This window comes from Acanthopagrus latus, chromosome 20 (genome assembly GCF_904848185.1).
Source record: "Acanthopagrus latus isolate v.2019 chromosome 20, fAcaLat1.1, whole genome shotgun sequence".
NCBI lineage: Eukaryota > Metazoa > Chordata > Actinopteri > Spariformes > Sparidae > Acanthopagrus > Acanthopagrus latus.
Window position 1 is genome coordinate 8,704,428 of NC_051058.1, and position 21,145 is coordinate 8,725,572.

A 21,145-nucleotide genomic window follows, 5' to 3' on the forward strand; every position below is an offset into this window, starting at 1 on the left:
TAACATAATTTCCATTGTGGCTTATCACCTTCTACTGCCTCATTTGAATACAGCCCTCCAGGCGACACCCGAACATACACAAGAAGGGCCACGTCCCATTTAAACTTTGTCACGTTATTTACCTTTTACCAGACTTTTCGCAATCTGCTGCTGTTTTCATTGTAAAATAATCCACTGGATGCTCTCAGACTGTAAAGTGAACAAACAAATGAGGGCTGACACATAATTAAGCATCTTTTGAATATTCACGACACACACCTTTGACACTTATTTGTGTGATCTGCAGTATTTGACCTCGTCTGTTTGACCTGAGGGCCCAACACACTGTTGGCAGTTGGGATTATTGCCCTCTCCTGCTGTGACAGCCAGTGGAATAGAGATAGGGTGGTGTCGCTGTGGTGGCAGCGAGATATACTGAATGACCATTCAGACAGATAAATCATGTTTCACAGGATGTTTTATATGGCCTCCCCCCGGCCTTAAACAATCAAAAACCCAAATTTAAAAATGTCATCTAACAATTAACAACAGATCAAGTGCAATTCTTGAAAGTAAAATGCTCTGTCTGAACTCCTACTTTAAGACAGGAGGATACAAGTTAAAATAAAAATCAAAAACTCTCATTCTGATTTTTATTTGTTGACATTCTGAATTCATCTTTTCCTCTTAAATGTTTCAGAAATGTATGTAAATATTCTAAAAAAAACAAGGGTTTTTATGCCATGGTGGGAGCTAGATAGTGCTAATCTTCTTCCTATGTGTTTTTATCACTTTTACAACAATTTCTAAATACAAAGTATATAACTAAATCAAGTCACATTGTCAAAATGTCCTCTAACAAATTTAAAAACCTGTTCATATCCAAATCAGAACATTAAGGGGCCACAGGTAAGCTAGCAGCTACCGCCTAGCATGCTCAGCATAGCGAGAAAATTTAACAACAGTGAGTAAAATATTCAGTGTAATAATGAGGGGAAAATGTGAGTAACATTTTTGTGTGTTCGGTTCTGCCAAAATAGGGTACTGATAAATGATCGGATGCTTTTGTTTTTAACGCAACAGTTTTAAGGCTAAGTGACACGTTAGCTCAGGAATGGAAAGGAAAACATGTCGCCTAGTAACGTTAACACTTCATTAAAAAAAAAAAATACTTGAAGTAGGCTTAATTTTAAAATAAGACATGACCCAGCTGTAGTTGAGAACATGCAAAATTTGGCTATTTGCAACATTAGCACAGAATAGGCTAACATGGACGTATAACAACAACAACAACAACAGTGTGCAGGTGTGAAGCTCCCAGCTCATAGAAGCAACAGTTTTAGCTTTAGGTGTCCTTGAACAACTGTGCGTGTGTGTGCCTGCGTGCGTGTGTGTGTGTGTGTGTGTGTGTGTGTGTGTGTGTGTGTATGTGCGTGCGCTCGTGAACAGGTCCTGCCAGGTTTCCTTTCCTCCTGCAGGTACACTGTATCTAATCAACCAAACCTCGCTGATGCTGGCTCTGTGGAAACATTATCTATTACTTTTAGTTTGTTCAGTTTCTGCCTCCATTGGCCACAAGGTTTATATTGTTTATTTAGTCACAGCCGCTGATAAATTCTGAGCTGAATACACTCCAGTAATGAGCCAAGCAAACAGGGCCTCCACGAGCACGCTCTGTTTGAGCAAAACAAACTGTATAAACAACATTGTATTTAAGATTAACCTGGAATTTGCTCAACACAACAATTTTAAAGATGAAGTAGGATTTCAGACAGACTTGACAATTTATTAAAATCGTGTAATTTGACAACATTTCTGTTTCTGTTTCACAGCTCGGGTCCAAGGTTGCAACCTGGCAGCTTCCAAAGAGCTTTGCGGCTGGAAAGGTACCAGCGCTGTTATGCAACGGGCTGTTTTCACACATCACAGCCAGCGATCGTGTCATACCAACAACTGTGAAGGCTGAATGCACCGTCGCACAGCCCTGCGTGGCTGTGATGTCATGAGCGACAGGTGCTTTGAATCCATTTGGAGCAAGGAGAGGGGAAAAAAACCCATTAAAATCCCTGACTCATCATAAAAGAGGAGGGAGGTGGGGAGATGAGTTTGAGGTGAGGAGGACGAGATCTGGGCGATTACTCAGATTTTCCATTAGGTCAAGGCTGGCTGTCTGATAGAAAAACAAGTGTGGATGACACATTAGGCCACGTTGGCGGCAGGATGGCCTTTGAATGAAGGTAGGCGATGTGATAGAAAGTCTGCCGACCGCCGTGTCATTAAAAATCAGCACCTACAACTCAGTATGTTTGTGTCTTTTTCTCACAGCTCGAGATCTGACTCGGTGACGTGAGTGAGAAACAGGCAGGTTTGGGAGAGAAAGCGACGCCTGGACAGAGCAGAGCAGCTCCGCGTTGGGAGGGAGAGGGTGCAGTGCTGAGGCACAGAGTGTTTGATCCACTGAAAATGGCAGCTCTTCTCCAAAGCTGAGAAGTCGTCTTCCCACTCCAAGCCTGCAGGCAAAACCAAGCAAACACACAGTTACTGATAACAAAGTGTCAACAGCCTGCAGCGTCTGGATTCTGCAAGACTCACAAGGACAGTTTGCTCACCCTGCGTCCCACCCTGATCGTGTTACACTGTTAGAGAGCTTCGGTCTGAAGTAGTAAGTGAAATGATCAAATTACCTTTCCATGTTGTAGGCCAAGTCTAAGTGTCGACTTTATATCTAATTCATCAATAAGCATTAAATTATTGTTTTTTGTACTTCCACTGCAAACAGAGTACAGCAGGAGTACATGTATTTCCAGCCAATACCACCAACACCAATCCCTCCAAACATCTTGGTTCAACATCCTGTTTCAGCCAGAATTTCATTATAATATTGTAGACAGATGCTCATTTACATGAAATATAGGCACAAACTGAAACTAATGACTTTTTCATTTGTGGTGTATTTCATCACCACTTCAGTTAAAGTAGCGATACCACACTGTAAAAAACTAAAAGTCTACATCAAAATAGTTTCACCTGGATAAATAATAATAACACTCTTTTATGTTCTCTGGCAAAAATGCCAGTTTCTACATAATGTCACTTTAAGTACGCACATTATGTAGTTGACAGGTTAAACTGTGCAAAATCACGAGAGAGGTTATTTAACATAGTACCACCATCCTCTAATGTGACGTCTGGCAGGTTGCAGGAATGGCTGCTTGGCGGAGGTGTGCAGCTCCCAGAGTGCAGCTCCACGGTGGGACTCTCCTGAGAGCAGTGATAGTGGATAGTCAGCGGAAATTAAAACGGGAAACTAAGAAACAAAGCACCAAACCCGCCATGCTACAGATGAACAGCCAACTCGAGAGCAGTACCTGATCAAACAGGTAGACCATGACGTCATCATCAAACGACACGCTCTTCCTCCTTTTTACTGCCCCGTCTCGCTCTGACAAACCTCCTGGAGCAGCGTGGATCTGACAGGACTTCAGAAGACTCTTCGGCTTGCATGTGTTAAAATCGTCTCTGCTGACCAGTTCATGTTGGATCCCCTCAGAGTTGTTGTTGTTGTTGTCTGGCAGGAGGGACCAGTGAGACGCGTTATCGGTGACTTGCCCAGCGGTATCTCCTGGAGACGTCCAACAATCCTCAGTGCGGAGAGTGTCACTAAAAAGTTGTTGCGGTATGTCCCCATCACAGAAAATGATCAACCTGTTATGTTGCTTCTCGGTTACAGCGTCCTGCTGGGTCACAATGTTCAAATCCTTTTTGAGGAAGCTGAACATGTCCTGCATGTTTAAAATGAGTCTTGTCCATGGGGCCTCCTTTGTGCACTCCGAGACAGAATGAGCGGAAGCAGTGAGTGTTGAATGATGTGTGGGCTCCTCGAGGAGACGACGCTGTCGAGGTGGGAAGGAGAGGCAGGGCAGCCGCGTTACTGAGCTTGATATGTGGTCACAGCTCCTCCATAACTGGGGGATTCCTCTTCCTCTTTGATCGAGGATACAGAAGCAGGTAATCGGCTGCGGCTCCTCTTCCGCCGGGATCATCTGACCTGAGGATATCAACACCTGGAGCTCGTCATCCCTGTATGAACGATCCACACGGACTGAGAGCTTTAAAAACAACATATTAAACTCAAATGACAACCTGCAGCCATGACAGTGTTTGCAGGAAAATTATTAGAGAGAATGATTACACATGTGCAGCTCATTTTAGCTCCACTAAAATGAGTTCTGCAGGGGAATTTAGAAACATAGAGTGTTTCTCATATATGCCTTTGCTGCTAAAGTAGACAACTGTTTTTGTGCAAAAAGCTCTAAGAATCCACTGTACACTACCTGCTCAGCACCAAGCAGTACATAGACACAGTTTGCAAATAGCTGGTGAAATTTAGTGAAGCATATAGCTGGTAAATAGTTAAAGATATTTGCCTTTGTGGTTGGTAGAGACCAAAAACAGAGCTAAAAGTGAGTGAATATTAGACACAACTCCAGTTGAATCACAATGATGCTCACACTTATTGGAGCATCATACCAGTAAACAGTATTTCTTGATTAGGACACTGAGGTGTTTAATATTTAGGCATTATTTATATTATGTAGTCAACATAGTAAAGTGTTGCGTGGGGATGGCTGGGTGGAGCAGGAGTAATTTTGTCCTCACTCCTGTTGATCAACCTGACTGCAGCAGCGATCTGTGGCGGTGACCTCTGTTATCTGGTGTTTATGTCCTGTAATGTTGGACTGGTGATTGGTTCCGGAGGGGAAATGTTCTTTACGTCATGAACGTTATGCTAAAGAGAAGATGTGGGAAAAATAAGAGGGAGAAGCAGAGGTGATTGCTGAATTCAGTGAATGACCTGAAAGCAAACAGACAGACACACACTTCCTCAATGTAGGTCACTGCTCGCTAGCTCATTGCTAGTGTACAGTAAAGTAAACTGGCTGTTTGGGGCGAATAAGCGCCTATAGTAACACAAATAAACACAAATGATCTAGAGGTAAAAATCACTCTGCTGGCGGCGATCACTGTCAGACAGCCACAATTGCTGACAAAAACCTGTGGGTCACTTCTGATGTAAGTAAGGTGCAAGTGTTCATGGACAAGGATACATTTTAGTTGCATTGTAGTTGTAGTGACAGGCTACCAAATGAAAAGCGCAGTTTTTTTAACACTGTTGGAGACATTTGGGATAATGTAATAAGAGGACTTTTCTGTCATATTACAACTTTAATGGGATGTGGCATTTGGTTATGGATGGAGCCTGTGACTGCTTGTTTGGGCACTTTCACGTAAGATGATATGCCTTTTTAGAGACAATCTCCATTTCAGTGTCTGCATTGTCTTCCTTTTTTTAATCCACCGGGTATTTTAGGAGCTGCAGAGCGCAGCCTTGCCCTTCAGTGTTCCTGCTCACAACAGGATGTACTAAAACTGATTTGTCAGCCTTTGTCCAGCGGATGAGACGGCGCACACACAAGTGCACGCGTGCACACAAACACATACATTATCTGGCCACTCACTCCTGAGCCTGAATAAATATCGGGGCCCATCCAGCCGCGGCGACAAAGACGCAATAGGAAACTTTCGCCGCTCTGCAGTAGCCAGGCAACCGATGGATGAGTGACTCAGGAAAGGAAGAGAGGAGCTGACTCACAGCAGCTGTGACGTAAAGGATGTGAAAGGACACACACACACACACACACACACACACACACACACACACACACACACACACACACACAAACACCACGGTATGGTCTGTCACACACACAAAAACACACACACGTATTCAGGACGCCGTGAAGGGTCTAATCTGCCCTGTTTCAGGTAAATTAATACATCACTGTGTAACAGGTGCAGGGGCTCAGGGGAAAGGTGGATTATAATAACTTTTCCAAACAGCCGCCACACAGACAGAGACACCAAACGCAGAGACAAAAAAAACAAAAACAAATAATACCTTTTTCTGACTCCTTTGTCATTGCATCTCCTTTTAGACAGCCAATTTAAACCATCCAATGAAATCACCAGTGTGGCCCCATCCCTCAAGTACTTAAACTCTGTAAAAGATAAAGAGAGGAAGGAAGCACGGTGAGAAGCTGATACGCATTGCCTCAAAAATGTTGCTGCATCACGATGCTGCAAAATGTGTTGCAACGAGCTTAATCTCTGAGCCTCCAGCATGCATGACACCGGCATATTTCTCTTCCTACCTTGCATCGCGCGAGCCCGGCTCTTCCCCCCGGCTTTTGCCGCAACCACAGAAACCTCATGGAGGGCACCGAAGGAGACGAGCCAAACATATGGGACAGAGAGAGGGGATAGAGAGATGCATAGAAAAGAAGAGAGGGGAGGTGCGGATGGATGGGGGATCAGGCGGGATAGAGAGGGAATGAACAGGGTGGGGGGTGAACTAGGGGAAGTAGATCAGAGGAGGTAAGGGGGGGTGAAAGAAGAGTGAAGGAAGGTGATGAGGAGGATGAGATGAGAAAGGATGCGAGGACAGAGGAAGGACAAAGAGCTCATATATACAGCAGTCTCCCTGGAGGCTGCCGGCCTCTCTGCAGCAGCAGAGTGCATGATGGGGATCGATAAGTTATCTGGTCTAATGCAACACAGCCGCCTGAATGATTTACAGCAGAGTGGATGCCACAGTGACTGTACCTCATCTTAATGATTTGACCATAAATACATTACTGAAATTGGCAGCTGTTAAGAAATAAACAATGAAAAAAAAAATCATAAACTGACTCCAATCAAGGTCAGCCAACCAATCCAAGGTTGTGCACAGTAATCCAAGTATCTGGAAGCCCAAAGATCGAGTGGACATTATTTACACCCTTGAAGTGTCCGCTAACATTTTGAGCTTCGCAGCTACAGATTAGTCCTGATGTCGATTCACATTCAGAGTCTCAGGGCTTCTGAAGACTTGAATTATATCAGCTGAGCTGTACGGGGTTTTATTCACGTTTTAAAACAAGTCCCCATCAACTTCACTTGTTTGGGAGACCGCCTCGACACTGTTTTGCCGTGAAGCTCCAGAAATGTTTTGTCGACTGCAAAACTTGACACGACTTTGCACTGACACGTGGGGTGAAAAGATGATGACTGACATTTCATTTTTGGGTGGACTTATCCTTTAAGAGCTTTAAGGATTTGGTAAAATATGCTTTTATTTAATGATCTGTGAAGAATTGGTTAATCATGTTGTGTGCCATTTATAAAGTCGCGACTAGCAACTCATAAACACTTGATCGTGGTTAAATAGCCCTGTTGAAACTCCTGCTCGTGCTCCATAACTGCAGAAACTGAACACGAGTGCCGGTTCTTGTGTCTGTATTCTTATTTCAGAGCCGCGTATCACAGGTAACAACGTTATTAACTGCAAATCCAGCTCGACATTGTCCGTTTCCACCAGACAAATGCTGTTTAATATGGAGATCTGTGGTTCCCAAAGTACAACACAAGATCCATCAAGAGTCCTTCAGGGTTGTTGCTTTGGGTTTTTTAAGTTAAATGAAAAAATAGATTCATTCTTTGTAGAAGTAGAAACTACATTTGTGTGTTACACTCTATAACTTCCCCCCTCAGTATACCCCACCTTCGACATGACGACTTGGGTTTGAATGCATCTTTAATTTGGGGCTTGGGTGCAGTCTAAACAGAGACCACAGTCTTATCTGACTGTAATGCATCATTTTGGACGCTAAATTAAGATGTGAAATTGCTCATTTTGCATAATTTTGCAACTTTTTAAAAATTTTCCATGAACAATCTTGCACTTTTTTAATCTGTGATATGTCATCCCTGTCTTGATGTTGTTAAGTTAACATTAGCTCCCTCTAGAGGACTAAAGCAGAAGAGCAGGCAGCTTCAGCCAGCATGGTGGCAGGAGACAGAACTGCAGCAGAGCTCTTAGCTTGTCCTCAGGGCAACAAACAGGCAATGAGATTTTATACATTTGGCTTAAAGATATACATTCACAATAAGCTGAACAAAAAGATGAAAATAATTCAATTAAATGAAATGTTAGGCCTGCAGTTTGGACGTTCAACTACTGTTTTTGGAGCCAGTGATGCAGCTATTAGCCTATAGCCTTTTTGTTTTACACTTACTGATGCTGTATCAAAAATGTAATAACTATTACTGCTGCTACCATACATACTGTACTTTACTGTCAAGTATCTTCCAAGGCAAATTTATTAGGACGTTTTGGCTGCTTAAGTCGTCCCCCTGGCAACAAAATCACTGATGCTGGAGTTCAGCTTTACACACCCAGACAGCATCAGGATGTTGTTCCCAGGAGGCAACAGTGTCACCATTCAGTCCACCTCTGCCTCCCAAAAGAGGGGAAATCAGGGAGAAAAAGGGCACCGAAGGGGAAAAAAGGGACATAGAGATGGACAGATGGTGTTTCCATTCATAATAATGAAGGCGATTGCATTTCTGTTCTTCTCCTCGTTTAGCTTTTTTTTGCTCCCTGCACCCAAGGATCCATATCAAATCCATATCAGGTCAGCCAAGGTTCTCTGACTGCTTACTGTACAGTGTTTCAATGTAGTCAACTCTTTTTTCACTGGACTTAGCAGGACACATGAGGATGTGATATAGTCGCTGAGCAGAAACCCGTCTCACCGGCACAAAATGTGAGCTTGTTCCGGTCCGCTCCACTTTCTATTTTCACATCGCAGTTATGATTGATGCCTGCTGCCTCATAATCTGATATCGCGACAACTTCTGCGTCCAAATGTCAGATTAAAGAGGGATGCGTCTTTGGTTTCAGGCCTCCCGCCTGACGCTGAGGAAGCCCTCGCAGTCGTATTTTATGACCAGCTGTAGTTTATTTAAGAGGATAAAACACTGAATATCATTTCTCGACTGCCGGGAGACGTGCTGAGAGCCATCAACAGATGAACGAGAAAAAAGAATGTGTTTGTTGTGCTAGAGGGGGTGAGAACAAGCCCGAGCGCTGAGGCGACACTCGGGCTTGGATACTTTTAATGAACTGCCGCCCTCCCGTTGTGTTTTACTGCTCCAATTGAGTTGTAACGTGCACAGCGCATGCCAAAAAGAACTGTAGAACTATCCTTTTACACTGCAGGCGCAGAATCATCATATCCAGACGGTGACTGACACCAAACAATCTATGAGAGGAGGGTAATTGGAAACCATTGGGCTTATTCTGAGCCCTCGGGATAGACCGTGCTCAAGGCCTGCCCGAGGAGGAACATATGGAGCAGGTCACTGTCCGACGCCAGTGGAATGGCGCTGCAAAGCTCTGTGGGTAATATGGGAGAATGAAACATGCAGTCAGGACGCTGGTGGTGTTGTTTGCAGCCTTTATTTGGACACAGCGGAGTCCCACGGCTGCAGAGGAGAGAGGCTGAGGGGGGGGAGTGCTGAAATGTGACACTAAAATAACGACATACAGAGTGGTAAATATGTCACAGTTGTGTACATGTTTGTTGAAGGGGTTTGGTTTCGACAGCAATAAAACGTAAAGCAAGCCGTGGACTTCTCCTGCAGCCAGGGAGCAGCTCTGCATCCGCCCGTGAATTGAACGACTAATTTGTTGCAGATCAGCACCGGTCCTTGCCCCGCGCCACAAGCTGCCTTTGTAGGGAGAAAAGTCTTTTCTCTTAGGCGGCAATTACAGAGTCTTAAAGGTTTGCTGACAGAGTGTCTTTAATATGATGACATAAATGTGTAATCCATCTCTGGTCGCTGCCTGAGTATTTATGAGCCTCTGTTGACAGCAGTACACCTGCTCCTCCCCAGTCCAGACCTGGGAACAGTGCCCGCCTGAACTAGCACCACCACTGCCAAAAGCACTGCCATATTGGGAAAAGTGTGTGTGTGTGTGTGTGTGTGTGTGTGTGTGTGTGTGTGTGTGTGTGTGTGTGTGTGTGTGAAGAGGCTAAGAGTTTGTGTTTGTATAGAGGGACAAAGGTGTGAGGCGAGAGTGGTGTGAGAGTCCATCTTTCCTTGTTTCCCGGTGTTGAGTAATTAATTCCTCCATAAACGAACAAACAGAATTGATTCATGATGTTTTCGCATTGTGTGTCTGACCTGGTCGAACCAGACCGCGCTGAAAGACTAAAATGTGAGTGTTTTGGGAAAAAGCACACTGACCAGAAGAAAACACTCTGTGATCTGATGTACTAAGTAAAAGACATCAAAGTAAAACATTATTAATGTCAAAGACGTATATGTATGGTGCTGTATAGGTGATGATTGACGAAAGCATGATAACTAGCCAGCCACTTGATAGTAAACATCACCAGCACTCCCCAAATGCCCTGAGCTCCCGGTCCAGGCAGAATAGGCTAATACAAAGCCACAGTAGTACAACAGTTGCTCTGTGTAATCACGATTTCAAGTTGTGTATAACAAAACATGAAAACCCAAAGATTATCAGAGGGAAGTGTTTGTGCACCTAAATACTGATGGATTTACAGGGACACATTTTGCTTTCCCTTGCATAGTTTGCATGTACAGATTCTGACAAATGAAGACCAGAAAAGCTAAATGAATCCACCAAACATGACAACTATGCATGACTACTACCACTGGACGGCAGCAGAGTGTAGCGGTTACCGTCGGTCGGGGGAGCAATGTGGTTGAGGATTTCACACGCCGAGCCCACAAGCTGTGAACCTAGTTAGGGACAGCAGAGGCGATGTTGAAGGAGCCCTTTCATCCAAAATAAAAGAACCCATTTCCTTCTTACTTTGCATTTTCTTCTGTCGTTTCCCGGTCACACATGTACCGGCTGTGAGCAAGCAGCAAGGAGCGGAGAAACAAGAACAGCTATTAACATTGGAAGTGTCATATCAGTCTGGTGCTAAAGCCCGTGGTGAAAGGCCTGCGCCTGTCCGTCACCTTCTGTGAGCCCATTTCATTTTCTCCACTTGTGCCATTTGAAAGGGTTGAGCAATGGCTGCACCTGTGTACGCATGTAAACACCTTTCCCCATCCTGTCGTGTCGTCAAACCACAGCTGAGAGAGCAGCTTATCGGGACCAAATGATATTTCAGCAATAACGTGAATTTAACACAGTTGTCACGCATACATGCACACACACACGCACATAAGTGGGGAGGAATTTGACTAGAAGATGGTGGGAAACGTGTTGAAAAGCGAGGCCGTGACCTGTGCAAAGACACTCGGGCAGCTGAGACAGCTGTGGGACTCCTCAACAGGGTTTAAAGTGTTTATGGAGGAGCTGGGTTCAAGCTCTCGTCGACAGAGCTCTTATTTACTCACACGCACTCACACACATAACCTCGATCAGATAAGCGCAGATCTGTTTCAACGGCTAATCTTAAATATGATGAGGTTCACAGGGGCCCGTGGAATATACATAAATATCTTTATTTGGGAATCAGGCGCTGCCCAGGGGTATATCACACTGCTTCACACTATAGGAACAGGAAACAGGATACTAGCTTTCATGTCAGACTCTCGCTTTGATATGGAAACTTGTTTCAGCTCAATCAATGTCAAATGGACGCTGTGACAGGGAGAACGGGCTGTGGGAGAGAATATGTTTCAGGGAAGTTCCAAGCTTTTACTGCATGTCCTGTACATCCATCCACATATATAAATCCAAACCAAGCCCCTCTCCCTGACACCACTATGTGTGACACCTTACTCTTCTCAGAGACGCCTGAGGGAGTCCCTGATCCCCCCCCACCCCATCCCCAAACCCATCCACCCAGTCTTAGCCCCACGCACAGATCCTATCACCAACAGCTTAAGCTGACTGGTATTCATCGGGCCATGATCCAGTTGCACAGCAGCAACCACATTTAAGTCCAAAATGTAATGAGTCAGGACTGCCGCTTGGTTACGGCCCAAACAGATAAGAAATAGAGTGGCCGGGACTCAGATGATAGAAATGGCTGCTTCTCTGCGCACTTAATAACAGGCATCCGCCGGGCTGAGGAGGATCCACTTCCAGACGACACCTGATTATTGCTGCCTTCCAGCAAGTCTGCAACATACAAGCACTTCTGCGATTGAGAAGACTTTTTTAACTTTAAAGGAAAAGATTAACGGTTAGGGAATATTTCTTTTCATAAGGTTATTACTACTGTCTTGTCTCTCCATTAACTGTGAAGCAGCTATAAGCTAGCTCAGCATGAACAGAACAGAAACACGAAACAGAGTTAAGACTTCCTGGAGTCTCTCCTGGTTACCCATTGTTTTTTATTGTATTAATTGTATTATTATATTATATGATTAAACATATGCGACAAAAACGTGTGCAAATTTTATTTAAGTGAGTTTTGGAGATGTTGGTAGGAGGATTTATCTACGTTTTGAGAGAACCTGTCTCGCTGTTTGTTCCTGTTTTCAGTTTTTGTGCGTAGCTAAGTTAACTGTTCGTTGGTTACATTTCATAGCTAGCACAGACAAGAGATTGTTTTTTTTAATATTCTCGCCTCGCTTGTGTCCCAGCAAGAAAGCGAATGTCAAATTAAATAATTAAATGTCAAATGTTCTCAGGGGTAAAATGAGGACAGCTAACAGTTTAGTGTAAACACTGGGAAACGGATAGCGGAGGGTTTTGAAAGCAACAGGATTGTTTATTGGTTGGGACCACTGACGTACCTGGAGTCTCCTGAGGTTACCCTTTAGTTTTAAAGATGTTGATATCTACATAGTTTGTTAGCCTACATTTTGACAGAGCTTGGTTTGCTGTTTACTTCTGTTTTCAGTCTTTGGGACAGTTAGCTGTTTGCTACCTTGCCTTCATATTTAGCTTTTGTCAGCCACCCTTTAACAAGGAAAAAGGGAATAGCTAACAGTTTAGCATGAACTCTGGAAACAAGGACAAACTGCAGTGGGGGGTTACATAAGGAACTATTTCTGTGCAGGCAGCAGTAACTTCCTGGAGTCTGCTTAGGCTACTCCTGTTTCCAGTGTTTGTGCTAAGTTAGCTGTTTGCTAGCTGACTTCCTATTCAGGCTAGCTAGCAAACAAACAAGAGACTGGTTTTAATTTGTCTCATGTATCCTTTCTTATGAGTGTGTTTCCAAATTAAATTTGTGATAACATGTTGAATTTTTTAATTCATTTTGTTCTCAGTGGAAAAATAAACATAGGTAACAGTTTGCGCTTTTTGTTCAGAAGGCTAATCAAACTCAGATTGGACTGGACCTCATCAACACTGAGAATGTGAACACATTTTAGATCATATCTGAAATTGACGTGTACTTGTTTGCTGCATTGAACTTCTATTAAAATGTTTTGTGGGCGATTTTGCCACAGGCCAACACTAGATCATGTAGAACTATGGGGGTACAGGGTAAAAATGTGAGGCTAGCACTAGCATAACATAAAGATCAACCCAGCAAACATACTGCAGTTTCACCATGGGTGCTTACTTGGCCAGCTGATTCAATGTGATCGCAGTGCAAAAGTAGTTCAAATGAGGAATATTTCAGAGAACTGAAAGGCAACAGCATGACCATCCACCCTGTAGATACATGCAGAGACACAGGCACTGACATACAGTAGACATACACCAAATAGATGCATGTACAGACACAGACTCACACACATCCAGTCTTGAGTGATTCGTGTCAAAACAAAGCAGAGAAGAAGAAGGACACACACTTGCACAGCTAATGCCACAGACAACCACACAGATTGAAAGACTGGTGCCAAAACAGCTGAGTGAGACAAAACCATTAACTAGAGTGGAGGGTGGTGGTGGTGGTGGTGGTGTCGGAAGGGTGGAGTGTGTCCGAGGGGGTATCTTGGCCGAATCTGAGAGCGTCACTGGCATGCTCACACCACAGCTGGTCTGATGGAAATAGAAGAGGCAGTAACTGAGCCCAGGAGAAAGGAGGAGTGACCACTTTCCTCTTCTTCTCTGTCTCCCCGGCTGAGAGGCCAAACGTTTCAGACATTACAGAGGGACTTACAGATTTAGTTTGGCCAGACATTAAGTGGACCCTGATGACATTATCAGCGGTCTGAATTAAAATTGCTTTCTATTTGATTTGTTGCAGGCATCACACGCAGAGTATAAAATCTGACTTATGTTGCCCCACACATCTACTGTTAAAAGTCACTGTGACTATTAAGGAAAAGTTTTCATTTATTTATTTTAAAATAAGACTAGTGATCAGTATTAATAAGTGAGAGTCAATGTAAACCAAAATTCATGATTAAAACAAAGTTTCCTAATGAATGTGCCAAGGGATCCCAGACTGCATAATTCTACCAGACACCCGCATCTGGCCCACAAACCATGTGGAATGATGGAACTTAATAAAAGCCAGAAGTGGCTCAATTCTGGGCCAGATCCAGCCCACCAGAATGGAATGGACTGTGGCCCAGATTTGGGCCAGTTCTGGTTTATTTGGTTCACTCATGGTGGACATCTGGCCATGGTGTGGCCTGCTTGTGGCTCAGGTCTGGTAAATAGGATCGGACCACCCAAGTGCCATCACCCCATGTGGCTTTGCACTCTGGGATCCAAAATTAATTTCAGCATAAACTGACAATAATGTTGTATTGTACCATAACCTGTCGTATCTTCTCACTGTACCATATTGTACCTTCTTGTATAGTGTTATACCGTACCAAATTGTATCGCACCATATCATATCATATTACATCTTTTCGTTGGGGTGGAGCCACAGCCTGGTAAACTAAATTGAACACACAAGTATCAATTATCTAGACAATTCTACAATACTAACTTAACTTTAGACCTAGTCATGAACATGATTAAAGTCTATATCAGGTGCACCTATATGGCCCTTTTAACCTGAGATAGACAAATTCCCTGACAAGGTCTTTCATCCACCCATTTCACACACTAGTGATGGAGGCAAAACTATCCTTAAACACTGCTCTGCTCACTGAGTGCAATTTGGGGTTCAGTGTCTCGCCCAGGGTCGATTTAACACACAGAGAGAAGGAGCCACATTCAACTACCTGACCTGAGCTATGTTCACTTAATTTTTTGAAAGTTTGGGCAATAATGATGCAGCCTATTTTGCAAAACAGTAACTTAAAGTGCGATGGAGAAAGGATGATGGTGAATAGAAAGTGAGAAACTAAACACCAGAGGCAGTTTTCTGCACTGAATATCTCGCGCTGCACTACAAAAAACATTGCAGTTGACCCATTCCACCTAAATGGTAAGTCAGCAATCTGTATAGTTGCTTATAACTTGTAAAAAAAAAAAAAACACCTAAGAAAGAAATTCTCAAATTTGTGTAAAATGCAACTTACCAGCTGTGTTTGTGCGATCCTTACCTCTGCTGGTGTCCTCGCCCTGTGCTGGTTGTCGCATTCGCTCAGTACTTTGCTCAGTGCAGAGCAGAGTTTGTTTTTCAGGTGTGTGAAAGTATAAAACTCCGTGTCCAAATCCCTGTCTGATTTCTGTAAATTCACAAAATTGATATGTTTTCCCACAAATTACGCCCGGAGCTGCTCCCCGCCAGTCTGCTTTGCTCAGATTTCCAGGTGCAGGAGGCAAAAAAAAGTCACTTTTCAGTCTAAGTGAAAGATTTGTGCTCGCACCTCCCGTGTCCTCAGTCTCCCTCCCAGCTGCCAGGAAGTGACTGACGCGACAAACTCCCCCAAAACCACTACGTGCACAGGACCGTCGCCCCCATCCCCATCCATCTTTCTCTGTGTCTATCCTTTCCTCTCTGTCCCAGCCCCCTCTTCCTCCTCTCATCCACTACTCCATCACGCAGGAAGCCTGGTCTTCCTGAAAACAAGCACTGGAGCATGGAAAGGGACAAGGCTGAGGGGGGCAGGTAGGTGAGCGGGGGGGGGGGGTCACGTAGAGGATGTTTTTGTCATTCCTCTGCCCCTCTGGTTGCTACAGGCCTCACTGTAGTCCATCCTGAGGAAACCACCCTCACGTCATTCTGGCCAGGCCTTGGGCCCACACGTGCTGCCTGTTAGGGCCAGTGTGACGCAGTAACTCCAGCGCTCCGGCAGCCCCTCACACATGGGAGCCATAAGGACATATGTGGAGCGAAGCTGCGGAAAACACTGCTTTTCAAAACCATAATGGCACCGCCAAGCAGGAAGAGCTGATACAAAACCACAGAGTGCACTTCAGACGGACAAAAGAGGTCAAATGTGGTAGAGAGAGATACTGCGAGGAAGGTTTGGCCTTTGCCAGAAAAAAAACCTGCAGTTTTGCCAGCAAACCACAATCTACTTCCCTGTTTGTCGTAGCTGCAAACTGCCAAGTATGAGAATTCCTCGGCAGGTGGTTTTCCAGAGATTCCCAGCGACTGATTTATCACGAATGAAAAAAAAAAATGTCAGTCTTTTGTTCGCAGTTTCCACGACAAACACTGTGATCACAACAGTAGATAGCTGTGAAAAAAGCCTCAAATCTATGGAGGCATGGCTCGTCTCTGTGTGGTCACCGTCAGGTTATCTGCCACAAGGGGCTTTACAATCTGTAGGCTACAACAGAGGACATCCTCTCACATAAGTCTCTAAGGTGAGGCATTTCTAAGGCTTAGAGGCTTGTATCAAAATCAATTAGATGCAAATATCAAAATTAGATAAAAAAAACTCATAACAACATTTAGTAAGACACTTATTTGAGACTAGCTACTGCAGTATTTGATGGTTAAGAACTTGTGAAGGCCTTTACACACAGACTTAGTGATACATTTACATATAACTGGTCCATCTAGCACGTTAGGCATCTTTTTAAATAAAGAGAGCACATGTTAGAGGTAGCATGTGGAAACAAAGTGTCTCTGAGTGGAGACAGCTCTATGGAGCGCAGGCTGAAAGTGACAGAGGCCATAATAACAGGATGTTTACAGCCTGCGGAAACACTGCCAGGGACGACCGTGAGCAGGCAGCAACTGTGGCTGGAAACACGAGCGAAGAGGAAATGCGGGCCAGCCAGGTTCCCTCCAGATCCACCAAATATAACCTCAGTGACTCGCTGTTTTGTTTACAGACAGACGCTTCCTGACGGAGGGTCTGTTTAGCTAGATTTCATCTCCAATATGACCCCTGACCCCTGAGGAGACCACTCTCCACGACACAGTCGTTCAGTGGCATGATTTTCTGTCTAAAGTCTCACTTTAACACACACAAACACACACACCGACACACACACACGCAGTTGGCTGAAGTGGTCAGCTGCAGGTGACAGCAGACAGAAGGACACTGGTGGTTTCTGACACCAGGGGGGTTAAATCTATCCACTGTCACCAGTAGTTTCTTTCTGCCCATCAGTGGTCACATACTGCACCCGGCTGCAACATCCACCACAACAGAGCCGCCGCCGCCATGGCAATTACCGACTTTCTCGCTGCCTCCGACATCACTTCAGCCATTAACGCTTGTAAAGGTGAAGGCTTTGAACTTGTTTTGGTCGCAGGATGCGAGGGCTTCGTTTTGTTGCATTTCACTGCAGTTGTGTGAGTCCTCAGATTATAGGACGTCATCGTTTCTCTGACTGGATCTAACGCAGTTGCATCTGTGATTTTGCTTTCAGGGAAGGATTCCTTCAGCCCCAAGATGTTTTTCAAAACAGTGGGTCTATCGAAGAAAACTCCGACAGAGATCGAGGGGGTCTTTAAGATTTTGGACCAGGACAAGAGCGGCTTCATAGAACAGGATGAGTTACAGTTGAGTTTCAAACACAGCTAATATTCTCCATAATTAATGTTACAAGATGGATTGTTGAGAGTTTTCCGCAGCATTATGTTTCCATATGAAATGCAGCACATTACATGTTTTAATCCCATTGTGTTTTCTCAATGTGGTGCCTCATCCCTGCTCTTCATCAGGCTGTTCCTGCAGAACTTCTCCAAAGGAGCGAGGACCCTGACGGCTGCCGAGACCAGAGCTTTCCTGCTGGAGGGAGACTCAGATGGAGACGGAAAGATCGGATGGGAAGGTAGGAGGATACGACGGGCCCTCGGCCTGTAGGGTGGCTGTATTATCATGAAGAGGAGATCGTGGTCTGTTTTTACAAAACTTATATGAATTACACTTAAGAATGTTCTAAAATACAAAACTTACAAGTGAAAAAGCTTCATCAGGCTATTTTAGTATTATGAAGTATGTGAGTAAACCCTCTAAAGTGATTAGATGTTTATGCTAAGGGCAGGAAAACTAAATCAGATACCAGGTACCATATGTTATTCTGAAAAAAAAAACATGTAAAGAAGGCAACAGTAGTATATTATAATCTATTAACATTAAAAGATAATTACTGAAATGATTTTACCCAATCAAAAAGAAAACCAACATCAGTAAAAACAGGAACTTTTGTATCTTGCTGACACGAGCAAACAAGCCATAAAATGTTTGATGAATATCTTTTTTTTTTTTTCTGCTATGAGTTTGTCAGTAGGAGTAAAGGTACATCATTTATAATTTTGTCTTTTATTGTAGTATAAAGTCAGAAAGGACCAAACTCAATGAGCAAAACAGCAGAAACTGTGATAAATCCTCAGGTAAAAAGAAAAACAAGCATTGTTAATCTTTAAATGTAAATTCAAAGTCATCACTCTTCATCGCTCTGTTGTGTTTCACCGGTTGCTAGGCAGCTCAAGTGCAGTTACATCAGTCACCTCATACATAAGTGTCACCGCCAGAGCCACACACTTCATGTTGGGCCGCGTTTGTAGAGTTTGTGGTGTAGAAATGAGATGATGAATTTAATCATTAAACATCTGAAATTGTTCCTGTCTTCCATTTTTTTTTTTCCTCCAGAGTTTTCTGCATTGGTCAAGTCTTCATAAAATCATGGCCGATCGCTATGATATGTCGTATGGTGATATTCTCAGGGCAGACCTCCCTCTTACAATGTTTGCTAGCTACAGTTAACACAACGGACTCAACCCGAAGATTCTTATGTGTTTAGATTAATAATGTATGTGGTAGATTGAATGGGAAGTGATGTAATAAAGAAATTAAAGTAGACCACAAAATCAATGTCAATCAATGTGTTTTTCCCTGCCAGAAAAGAGAATAAATAAACATACTTTTTCTCCATGTGATGTCCATGTTTTTTTCCTTTCCCTTTGATAGTACCTAGTGTTAATCTTATGAGCAGAATTCTCTCGTGTGCCCCATGTTATGATGTTATATCGAGCACTGGGAGAGGTCCAGCCTGTGCGGGAGGCTTCAGTTTCTCTAATTAACGGCCTGTGCAACTTTCCACTGTGCAAATGAAGTGTTTGACATTCTGGCAAGCTCAGCTGGACACCTTAGGTGGAGTAAACTCGGTGTAAATCATATGTTTACGTCGAGACTACATGTGCATAAAAGTGAACCCATTTTCTTTGGAAAGTTGACGTACTGCTCTGATATTAACTGTCATGAAACCCAACATGTTTTGACTTGGCTCATGCTGGCTTAAATAAAGTCACTGAGGCCATAAAACAGTATTTGCTCCGAGTAATTCTGACTTCTCTCAACCTCTCGTCCTATGGGGAAAAGTCTGTAGTTTGCACAGAGCTGATGGGCTCAGGCTGAAGAAACAGTACGTCCCTCTTGTGTTTGGCTCACAGACCGCATCACTTCCTCTGACTGATGAATTCTGTGGACAACGTTAATAAGAGACAAGGATAGTATCGGTTCATTTAGGAAGGGGAGGGATACAATAAAGTGTGGTAGCCACTCACTTTTTCATTTGAATGTTGCATGTAAAGTAAATAGCTCCATTTAGACAACTATGTTTGAGTCAAATCCAGAGGTGGAGAGTGTTCAGAATATACATAAAGTATCAAAAGTCAAAGTTTGCATTATGCAGCATTTATCTTACATAATCGGATTATAACAAGTGATGTAATTGCACAATGTGTTGTCTGGTTTGTCCCCCTTTGGCTGCCTTTTGTTGCAACTTTGTGTCACGTGCCATTTTATAATTCATACTCCTAATACTTTTTGGATTTAGGACTTCATCTCATTAAAGCTCACCTTTTGTTTTCACCCTGCCTGCCTCTGAGTGTCTCCCATTTGGGTCCCTTGGTGTAAATTGTGACATAGTCAAAGTTGCTCAAAATTGCACTCGAGTCACTATTACAGTTCACTGCTGCAGAATCACAGTTGTGTCCAGAAAATAGATGACACCCTCGAAAGAACTTGAGTCAATCCAGTGTGGATAGAAACTGTGTTAATTAGTTTTCTGAATGTTTTTTATTTAAGTTCAAGTACTGAAGTGTAAACAACACAATGCACTTCTACTAATCTTCATAGAGAACGGGGTTATTTTAAAAAAAATCAGTTTCAGATTATTATCACATTGGATCATTACTTATCAAAATGTAAGCTTCTTATCTACACGATTCACTGGATCAATACCAGACCCAGTGCAGCTTTCTGGCAGCGTGGGCTCAACCACTCCAGCCCAGAAATATGTATTGTGAATTGCAGATGGGCTTCAGGGGGGCAGAGGCAGGACACAGTTGGATCAGACGTCAGTCTGGCAGACAGAGAAGTAGATCTGGCAGAGTTTCAGCAGAAGCTGGCCTGAGGTGCACTCGCCCTGACCCAGCAGAGGAACTCTTGGACAGGATCGAATTTCTGTGCCAGCACATTTACAGGACTTCTGTCAATGAAGCACATTTATTTGCAACTTTCTCTCAGGTGGCAAGCCACCGGGTCAGAGAATGTGGGTCACTTCTTTTTCTGCCGCAGCACGAGGGGAACAAACTCAGGTGAAGCATTAGAAAAACACACAGATGAGCAAAATAAATATCTGCTGCAGCTTTGCACAGCAAAAACTACAAATCTTGTTTGTCTAGTTATTAGTCACAAATATCTCATTACACTCAACATAAGACAGAATCACATACAAAGTGGCATTTCAGTGGGATACAGGAATTGTTCTTCGATAAATTTCAATTGTTTCATTTGATTTTGAATCAGAATTTATTCCAGAGTGTACTAATTAATGAAGTGCTAATATCTTAAAAAGTCACATTTCTGTGTGTTTACAAGTCCTTATGTGCTCACTATAATATGGGAAATTAAGGTGCAGCTCTCTGAATATTCCACAAAATCTTTCCCAAATGTCCATTTCAAACATGAAGTTTGAAAATATGATGGGGGACCTGTCCTGTGCCGCCTCCAATTACAGACGTTCATAGCCTCGCTTGATGGGTTTCATCCCCGCTGTGAGATATTTGTAATTCAAACC

General features: G+C 43.5%; 2 protein-coding genes across 5 annotated transcripts; one reads left to right on the forward strand and one right to left on the reverse strand.

Annotated features, from left to right (window-relative positions):
- Positions 1-2,261: 2,261 nt before the first annotated feature.
- LOC119010449 (serine/threonine-protein kinase LMTK2-like) lies at positions 2,262-6,332 on the reverse strand. Of its 4 annotated transcripts, none has more exons than XM_037082605.1 (5): positions 6,192-6,332; positions 5,939-6,038; positions 3,348-4,027; positions 3,147-3,240; positions 2,262-2,489 (listed from the first exon to the last, which is right to left on the reverse strand). In XM_037082605.1, the coding sequence occupies exons 2-5, from the start codon at positions 5,958-5,960 to the stop codon at positions 2,299-2,301; spliced, it is 987 nt and encodes a 328-aa protein (XP_036938500.1). In that variant the 5' UTR covers positions 5,961-6,038; positions 6,192-6,332; the 3' UTR covers positions 2,262-2,298. The 4 variants fall into 4 exon arrangements, with proteins under 4 accessions (XP_036938500.1, XP_036938499.1, XP_036938498.1 ...); XM_037082604.1 differs by having other exon boundaries at positions 3,348-4,059; positions 6,192-6,326; XM_037082603.1 differs by having other exon boundaries at positions 3,150-3,240; positions 3,348-4,059; positions 5,939-6,311.
- Positions 6,333-17,139: 10,807 nt separating this feature from the next.
- Positions 17,140-19,009, forward strand: LOC119010450 (parvalbumin, thymic-like). The gene is made up of 4 exons (XM_037082606.1): positions 17,140-17,341; positions 17,489-17,621; positions 17,784-17,893; positions 18,715-19,009. Exons 1-4 carry the CDS (start codon positions 17,281-17,283, stop codon positions 18,741-18,743), a joined length of 333 nt encoding a protein of 110 aa, XP_036938501.1. The 5' UTR covers positions 17,140-17,280; the 3' UTR covers positions 18,744-19,009.
- Positions 19,010-21,145: the final 2,136 nt, after the last annotated feature.